The following is a 10,022-nucleotide window of genomic DNA, read 5'->3' as shown; positions in this document are numbered from 1 at the left end:
ACAAGATAAATCTGTATTCAACATTCAGCAATCTCAAAGCATCCATATGTGAACGTTTCAATAGAACACTCAAGACTAAAATGTGGCGAGAGTTTACAGCTCGCAGCAGCTACAAGTGGACTGATGTACTTGATGACTTGGTGAATACATACAACAACACCAAACATAGTACCATCAAAATGAAACCTGTTGATGTTACCGCTGCTCAGGAGAAACAACTATTGGAAAATATATATCAACCACTGAAAACCAAATCGAAGCAGAAGCAGAAGTTCAAAGTTGGAGACAAAGTCCGAATCAGCAAGTACAAGCATGTTTTTGACAAAGGATACACGCCAAACTGGACAACAGAAATCTTCACAATCAAATCGGTGCAGAATACGAATCCAACAACGTACAAGCTCGTGGACTATCAGGATCAACCAATTGAAGGCGGATTTTACAACGAAGAACTCAGCAAAGTCAAATATCCAGATGTATATCTTGTTGAAAAAGTAATTAGAAAACGTGGAAATAAATACTATGTTAAATGGTTAGGCTTTGATACTAAACATAATAGTTGGATCAATAAATCAGATATATAAATCACAAATTATATTTACATTGTTTTTATTTACAAAACCTTAATACATAAATCCTTAAAAATATATTTACATTATTTTTACTATTACAAAACTTTTTGTCTCTTATTATTATTTTCATCATCTACAATCTTTCTTTTCTTAAAAACTAGTGAGCCTTTATAACCCCAAGGCACAGTATCAGTGCTTGCCTCAATGAGTTGACGTTTGTCATCAGCCCAACTGAGAGCAAGTTTCTCCTGTTTTACTATGTGCACTTGATGTTTTTTGCTTTTTATCATATACTGCTCTTTCTTCAACAGCACATTTTCAAAAAGACATCTTTTGAAGTCATCAAACATGATGGTCTTCAAGGCTGATCCTCCGATACCCTTTGCCCTTTTCTTGATTCTATCCTTTTCCTTCTTAGGATCATGGATTTCAAAGGCATACAATTTGGCTCTGAGACCCACGAACTCGGACATGATTTTTCCATTGTTCTCATCCTTCATGAGTCCCAGAACCTTTTTGTTAACAAGGGGCATGTTGAAGACGTTGTTAGGTGGGTAATCGGAAGTATCAAACCTTGAGATATCACGTTTGATGTCTTCATAGATGTTGGGTACATTGAATTGGTAAATTAAACTGTCAGTGTCAGTGTACAATAGTTTTGAATCTTTTTCATAATTTTTCATAACATAATTGTAATGAAAGTCATAAATATAAGTTTTGGATAAATCTAATATATTAAACCCTACATAGATCGGCTTGTTGAAGCAAACTCTTACTTGTTTTAATTCAACTATAACCATATCCTCATCAAAAATTGTAAGGCTGTGGAAGTTTGGTCTACATACTAAATCTGATACATTGTATCGACCTTGCCACTTTGTTCTCAAGTATACATCCTTATATTTTCTAACATTCTCCATCGTCTTTCCAAAAACCGCATTATTCATCAATTTATAAAAGTTCTTTTCGAACTCATTTTTTGCAAGCTTTCGACATTCAGTATTTTTATCGATATATGATTTGAGCCAGTCTGATTGCTCAAATTTCAAGACTCGATGTATTTTCTTAAGAACTAAACCTAAATCTAAACATTGCTTTAAATTCTTATAATGTATTACATAATTAGACTTATCATACAGAGTTGTCGTGAGTTTTTGTTGTTTGCTACCAGTTGGTACAAAATGTTCCGGGCATAAAGGTAGATCTTTGTGTAGATCATGTAATTTCTCAGGATAGTGTAGATCTATTTCAAGGATGTAGCCTACACTCTCATCATTATTGAAAAACTGATCTATATTGTCTACATTTTCAACCCATTCAAATTTACCCTTGGGTAAAGACATACTCATCGCTGCGCCATACAAACTATTTACATCATAGTACATCAGGTATGTTTCGGGGTTGTTTGAATCAAAATCTTTACTCATGTACCGGTTGTTAGCTTCAGCGTGTCTATTAGCACACATCGATACCCCACCGCGAACACCCTCCTCAATGAAAAGAAGCATCTCAGGATCAGTCAGCAGTTCAAGTTCTACTTCAGTATGCTTTAACATTGCAGCGTTTGATAGACCGGGAGCAGTATAGAAATGAAGTGCATCGAGATTGTACGTCTTGAAACAAGTAAGTCTAAAGTTTTCAAAGACATCAGCCAAGAGAAGTACATCAGTCTTCAAATACAAGTCTGAGTACTCTCCCAGCGTGTTGATTTTAAATTCACTCCAAACTACTTGAGCAAAAGCATAGTCATCATCAGAAATAGTTGAGTTTGTTAATTTTGAATAAAATGATTCCTGGTTCGGTAACTGTGTCTCGTCTAGTCTTTCAATACTGTCAATGTACTCATATGGGAATGCACCCTTACGTATTGCTAGTTTAAATTTGTCAGGGTCAGGGTAGTGTAGTCGCGTAATCTGTTTGTCTTTGTCATCAAGGTATGAAGCTAATTTCTCTAAACTGGAGGCCATGAATCTAAAAGAGTCAATAAATCTTAAAGAGACTGAAGTATTTTTAACTGATTTTGTGAAAGAAATGTAACGCTCTTTATTGATTGGTAATAATGAAATTTTACCCTCAAATACTGTAGCTAAGGACTTAATTATGAAGTGTGAGTCGTAGCCGGATAAATTATGAAAGACAACTGGGATAATGGTAGATTTTTTATAATTAACGTTACATGATTTATGTGCAGCATCTCTATAATTACCTGTGAAGTGACAATGATCATAAACTTTATCTGAAGCAGAAATGATTGGTTTTTCACAGATGTGACACATAGTTGCCTGGTTGTGTCTATCTTGTTGCTCTTTCGTTAATGGTTTCATTTTAATAGGATTCTTTAGAATTTTTTCAAAATTCAGAGCTAATGACTCTAATTGTTTAACAAACCAGTTAATGCAATCAGGAGAACGGTTTAATTCAAATTTGGAGAGTGTGTTATCATAGCTGCAATGTACATAGTAAGCAATACTGTGTGGAACATGTTTATTAATTGTCTTTTCATCATCTCCCGGGGGTTCGAGTGTGCATTCTAGATCCGCGTAAACTACAAACGGCACAGTATCTTTAGACTTAAAATCTTTGAATTTCAAAATTTTATTTTTTTCACTGGGAAATTCCATGCGGACTTTGTTAGATTTAAAACAGTCTACTCGGTGCACTAAATAACATTTTTCTAATTTGAAATGATTCAAACAACGATCACAAAAGTACAATTTATGTTTACCTAGAGATATTTGACTTCTAATTAATGCAGAAAGATTATGTATCCATGCAAAGTGAATATTATCTAAATTATCGGTATAATTTACACTTTTTTTAATCATTAATAAATGTATTGTCGGTATTTCTGACTCGAAGTTGCTTAAATATAATGGGATAATAGTGCTTTTTTCAGACTTTTTACCCGTGAATTCTGACTCTATACCATATACATTATTGCTAAGGTTATTCATTTTTTTCAAATTTCGGCACATCATTAAGTTTAATTGGAAATTGAATACCTTCATAGTTCAATCTGACGCTGAAGTGACGATAACTTGAAGGGTCAGCTGGAACCAATACTGGTGGATGCAAGGCAGCGTTGACACACCACAGGAAGCAGAACTCATCATTGTTCTGGATGTTCGTAAACGCATGCTTCCTGAATATCCTGCGGGAATCTGACGAAGGTGGAGTTTCCAACTTGGGTTGGTGCGAATCTTGACATAGTCACCATCAAGCTGTTCGGTCCAAGCAGACTCCATCCGGAACCCTCATGCTCAAAATCTTCAATTCTTTGAAGTAATTTGTCATAGACATGTTGACTAAACCAATCCTGAAGAGATGTGGCAGGGAGAATCTCAACTCTGCCAGATCTCTCAAGACACTCTGCACCTTGTTGATGACGATGTCCCGTGAGGCCTGGAGAAATGATGCTGGATCTTTGTGATGCTGGTTGATAACACATCCAGTCTGGATGTTACCAGCGAAAGCATTCTCCAAGTCCTTCCATTTGACTCCTTGGTTGAGATCTCCACCAACAACTTGGTTACCGAGTCTGGATAACTGATCGGTAAACCAGTTGAGTTGGTTGATGTGTGCTTGAACACTTCGTCTCACTTGAATTGATGTTCCAGGATCGAGTAATATAGTGTTGAAGTACTGGATAGTTTCATTGCACACCCTTAAACACCTTTGACGATGATTATCAGTGAGCTGCTCTCCCAACAGATCAGCATATGAGACTGCAATAGTGTCCACCAAGTTTTTGAGAGCCTCAATGAAGTTAGGTTGAGCCATCTTGGGAAGACGCACACTTCACTACTGTCTGTTTACACAATATTGAAAGTTATGCACACTGTTTATAGGTTATATACACTGTTTATAGGTTATGTACACTTTTATAGGTTATATACACTGTTTGTAGGTTATATACACTGTTTATAGGTTATGTACACTGTTTATAGGTTATGTACACTTTTAAAGGTTATGTGACTGTTTATAGGTTATGTACACTACACAATAGTTTTTGCACACTGGACTATACTCACGTACTTCACAACACTGAACTTCACTATATTTTATATAACACTGAATACTGTTTAATCATGAGAGATGTACTTCGTTTTTGTGAAGTACGCTCTCGGCGAGCTGCTTATATAGGCAGAAAATACTGCGCAGTTACCCCCACTCCTCTACGTAAAAACCTGTTTGATGACGTCATCTACTGCACAGTAAGAATATTCTAGAACAAAATGAGTCATCTACTGCGCAGTTAGGAATAGAACAAAGAAAACTACGCAGTTACCATGACCTTGAACAGGTTCAGACCTGTCTGATGACGTCATCTACTACGCAGTTAAAAAATTCTAGAACAGAATGAGTTATCTGATTCATAGAAATTTCCCCCACCATTTTCACAAAAACACGTCTAAACCTGTTTGATGACGTCATCTACTACGCAGTTAGAAATATAACAAAAAAAACTACGCAGTTACGCGACCTTGAACAGGTTCAAACCTGTCTGATGACGTCATCTATTCCGCAGTTAGAAGTAATGCAAGCTGCCACCAGATGGCGCTGCGTAAAATCCTTCTCGCAAGCAGTTATCATAACTTCATTTTAAATATATAAAACATGGATATATCATACTACAAATGCGTAATCCTGAACTATTGATCTGTTATGGCCGAGCCGAAGGCGGGTTAATAGTTGAGGATGCTTTTTTCTAACCTCAAAATGTTGAACTTGAATTCAAAATGACGGAAATCAGATTCAAAATGGCGGATTAAAATGGCGGATTCACAAATCAAAATGACGGATAGCAGCCATCAGATGGTAGATAGCAACCACCAGATGGCGGATAGCAGCCACCAGATGGCGGATAGTGAATTCACAATGGTGGATAAATTTTAAAAATGGCGGGAAAATGGCGGACAGTAAGATGGCAGTGGAATTCACCACCGGCGCCACCTGCAAAACCTCGACCATATCCTCAAACTGCCGGTAAAACAGGGTGTCCATATCGACAGATGATACTTAGCATGGACACGAACCCACAAATCTGTTTTACCGATGGAACCAGATCCCCCTTGATACCCTACTAATAAATGCCCAGCGAAGCAGGCGGGTAACAGCTAGTTTTTAGAGAATTATATCTCGATAACGAGCTAGAAAGGTGATACATTTTAACTTCCCGCTAAAAATCTCAGATTTTCAAAAATCGGGAAGTTATTGTTTTCACCCCATTTTGCAAAAATCGAGTTTTCATCAGATCTCACTATAATGTTTGCGTAGCCTTTTTTTCGAAAATGAATAATAATTGATACGATGAACAAAATTTGAAATGAGAATTTGGAGTCTATAGGAGCTATAGCTTGGAAATTAAAAATTTTTGATGTTAACACCCACCTTCGCAAACCCCTGTGAGATGAGCTATCGTAAAATTTTCCCATGGACTTCTTCTACATCTCTCACAGAAAATTCCTACCAAATTTGGAGTCGATAGGAGCTATAGTTTAAAAACGGGAATTTTTAATTATTAACGCTCTTACAATCCTCTTTGGGATCGAATATCGTAAAATTAGTTAATAAATTATTGTTTCATCATTTATAGGAAATTCCTACAAAATTTGGAGTCTGTAGGAGTTATACCTTGGAAATTAAAAATTTTGATTGTTAATACCCACCTCTGCAACCCTCTGTGAGGTGAGATATCGTAAAATTTGTTTATAGATTATTTCGACATCTCTTACAAAAGATTCCTACCCAAACTGGAGTTGATAGGAGCTACAGTTTAAAAACTGGAATTTTTCATTGTTATCGCCCCCGCGAACCCCTTTGGGGCTGAAATTCCTTGAAATCTGTTCTTAGCTGACCTCTACAGGGCAAAAGTATAATTCCTACCAAATTTCAAGTTTCTAGGTCCGATGGTTCCCGAGATATCGTGATGAGTCAATCTATCTATAGAACAGCTCCCCCTTGCGACTTTCAAATCATTCTGAAATCAGTCTGAAAAAATTCTGGAAACATTATGGAATCATGATGGTTTCAGAGTGTTTCCAGAGTGGTTTTGTGCCTATTTTCCAGCATGAAACCGGAGTGCACTCAGACTAAAGCCAGAGTGGAATCAAAGTGAACTCAGAATAAAATTAAAGTGGAACCAGAGTGAACCCAGACTAAAGCCAGAGTAGAATCAAATTGAACTCAGAATGAAACTAAAGTGAAACCAAAGTGAACCCGGACTAAAGTCAGAGTGGAATCAGATTGGACTCAGAATGAAACTATAGTGGAACCAGGACCTAGACTAGAACTAGAGTGGAATCAAATTGGACTCAGAATGTAATTATAGTGGAACCAGAGTGGAATCAAAGTGAATCCAGAATGAAACCGAAGTGGAACCAGAGTGATACCAGAATGGAACCAGATTAGAATCAAAGTGAATTTTACATAAAATCAAGATGACTTCAAAGTGGAATCAACATGAAATTAAAATGAAATCAGAGTAAAATAATAATCAAATCAGAATTCATTCAGATTTAAACTAGCGTGAAGTCAACGTGAAATTTGCATGAGTCACAATGGAGTTATTAAAAATTAAATTAAACTGTCAGTAAATTTAGAATAAGTTCGGATAAAATCGAAATGAATTAAGATAAAACTACAGCAAAACTAAAGTCAGATCCGATAAAACTTCATAGGGATCTGAATGTGTAAATAATTTAATATAAACAATAAATTACCTTCATTGGAAAAAATTAATCAATTATTAATATACTTTATAAAGTTTTTTCAATCTTTATTATATAAATGTACATAATAAGATGTTACATAGTGGAAAACGTATCCTTTTATAATTTCAATGATATATATTAATATATTAATCAACATAAATAATTAATAAGATATATATTAATCAACATAATATTTGGTTATAATATTTGGTTTATAAAATTCTTTATTAAACTCTTAATTTTCTATTCGTTTTAGCTGTCGACGATGCTAATTTAAAATATCGCTCAACCACTTTTTTAAATATATATTTATGTCGTCGTCACTACCGGGCTGATACTTGATTTCCTTTCTCTTCTGGAGATATAAGCACAGATCTAAGAAATAAACGAAATTTCGTAGTTTTTTTTATCCATACCTAGATAGATATTTACTATATATATATATATATATATATATATATATATATATATATATATATATATATATATATATATATATATATATATATATATAAAACCTAGAAAGTGACGAAAATTTATTAGTGCGATTATCTCACATGTTAATGAACAGCAGTTTTTTGCCACATACCTTTAATTTTCTTTAAATGCTTGCCATTAACAAGTACAGTATTTACGGCATCTTTTGGGCATTTCACGTACATTGTTTGCAGCTCCTCAGTGGTCCACAATTTTTTAGTTATAGCAGCAGCTCGGAGATTCATTTTTTTTTTAATGTAATAGTTGCTAACTCATCGCTCGTAAATTTCGTTGTTCCAATGGTAATGAACTGTTGAAGGTAGATAAAAAATGGTATTAATTATTTTGTATTTTATAACAAATGATATATGTAGAGTATTAAAGAACCACGAAAATGATTTGTCATTTATTTAGAATTTTAGATAAGTTGTAATTTGGTACTCAGAGAGATAACATTATTTTATTAATTGAAAAAATATTCTTGTATTCGGAAATTAATTTCTTGAAAATTTCCATTACTAATTTTTTTTTTAAGTTAATTTTAACCTTTAGTTAAAATATTTTGTTATTAAAAATTACTATTTTATGGTTTTAATATTATTTGAACATTATTACTTCACCTCTTCATCATTTTCGACCGTTACCGTTTCATTAAACTCCGGAATTTTATCTCTTTGCTGCGGTTGTTCCTGTGGAACTGTCACAGATTTAATTTTCCTCTGTTTTTTATTTCGGTTTTGCAATAGAGTCAATTGCTTTAATATTTTAATTTGTTCTAAATTTCCCATCCGGCCTCTTTTCATACGGCTGTTAATTAGTCCCACTGGAGTTTGAGTTTTAGAATATTTTGTCACAGGAGTAGTATCGGGACACTCATGAGTAGTCTCAGGAGCGTTTTCCTTTTCGCTTTCATCGATATCATGCACTGTATCCTTTTCAAAAATAAAAAAAAATTAAAATCAGTATGCCACATATATTTTTAATCATTAAAAAAAGTCTATATTGCGTGCTTAATGCAAAAAAGACGTATAGCTACAGGTTAGTAGGGCGTTCCGTGCTAAAAGGGCGCATAAACAATTTTTTTTTGTCATTTTGCTTAAAATCACTGAAAACACAAGGATCTTCAAAAAAAAATTCGAGCATCCTAAAGCTAAAAGTACGTAACTCAAGACATACGACTTTTTAGCTTTTAGAAAATAAGTGTCTAAAACTAAAAGGGCTTATGAAAATAAATTCAAGTTTTTATAAAACAGTTTGATAAATAGCTTAACAAGACATGAAATAAAAAAATTTAACAATTAAAATGAAATTCATAACTACTTAAACAATAATAAAGTAATAACAAATTTAAGCTATCTTTATACAAGTAATGAATAATTTAATTAATCGAAATTATTAAATGGTATTAAAAGTATTTAAATGGTATTAAAAGTATTTAAATGGTATTAAAAGTAAATGAATAAAACAATAATAGTATTTAAATATTTTCCGAGTTTTTTTTGTATTTAAGAAGATCGTGTGACAGAGATAGAGCGAGAGGATATAGGAATCACACCTAAATAAACTCGTTATTGTGTTTTTTTTTCTATTTGATGTAAGAATTTCAAAATAATTTTCCAAGATAAATAAATTGACAAAATCACGCATATTTTGCAATTTCATTAACATATTTTTTATTGTAATTTTAAGAGTGTATGTATATTTAAAATACATCTCTTTTACTCTATCATTTTTGTTTTAATTTATAGGCTAAAAATAAACATTTTAATGAATTGTAAAAAAAAAAAATTTGTAAGCCCTTTTGATTTTAGGTCTTAGAATTTTTAAATTCCTTAAGCTAAAAGGGCACATAATTAGAGACATACGCCCTTTAAGTTTTAGGAAATCAGTGCTTCTCTTTTAGGCGAAGAATATGCAGTCTCAGTCTGGTGAATACCAGTCGATTAGTGATAAAAAAAATTTTGCACTCTTTCAGCTTTGTAAAGCTAAAAGGGCGCATATATGTGCCCTTTTACCTTTTGGTACGCAATATAACATCTATTTAAAGTTTAGTTCTGTATGATATGTATGTAAATACCGATTTTTGAAGTGGTTACTCGGTAAATATAAGTTAAAAGAAGTGAAACAATTGAATTATACAAAGCATAATTGTCTCTGATTGATGTAGTTGATAATTTTAAACTTCAATAATGTATGCAATAAAAATTACGATTTCGAACTTACCTCTGTTTCTGTAGAGTTATCAGCCGACTCAGGCCCT

General features: G+C 33.5%; 1 protein-coding gene across 1 annotated transcript; it reads right to left on the bottom strand.

The window, feature by feature from the left end:
• Nucleotides 1-729: 729 nt before the first annotated feature.
• On the bottom strand, nt 730-2,896 carry LOC141534021 (uncharacterized). The gene is made up of 3 exons (XM_074253162.1): nt 2,779-2,896; nt 867-2,571; nt 730-820 (listed from the first exon to the last, which is right to left on the bottom strand). Exons 1-3 carry the CDS (start codon nt 2,894-2,896, stop codon nt 730-732), a joined length of 1,914 nt encoding a protein of 637 aa, XP_074109263.1.
• Between the last annotated feature and the right edge of the window lie 7,126 nt (nt 2,897-10,022).

The sequence above is a fragment of the Cotesia typhae genome, unplaced genomic scaffold (genome assembly GCF_013202065.1).
Source record: "Cotesia typhae breed Kobodo isofemale line unplaced genomic scaffold, CoteBio_Ctyphae scaffold_13, whole genome shotgun sequence".
Lineage (NCBI taxonomy): Eukaryota > Metazoa > Arthropoda > Insecta > Hymenoptera > Braconidae > Cotesia > Cotesia typhae.
The sequence above is the reverse complement of the archived record's forward strand: the minus strand, read 5'-3'. Positions and strand labels throughout refer to the sequence as shown.

What these genes read in the sequence shown, in the direction of transcription:
- LOC141534021 (XM_074253162.1), bottom strand. Translation starts at nt 2,896, where the DNA reads ATGAAACCATTAACGAAAGAGCAACAAGATAGACACAACCAGGCAACT. An exon ending in TGATCATTGTCACTTCACAG is followed by an intron (nt 2,572 to 2,778) that starts GTAATTATAGAG and finishes AAAATACTTCAG; the next exon opens with TCTCTTTAAGATTTATTGAC. An exon ending in GTGCTGTTGAAGAAAGAGCA is followed by an intron (nt 821 to 866) that starts GTATATGATAAA and finishes ATAGTAAAACAG; the next exon opens with GAGAAACTTGCTCTCAGTTG.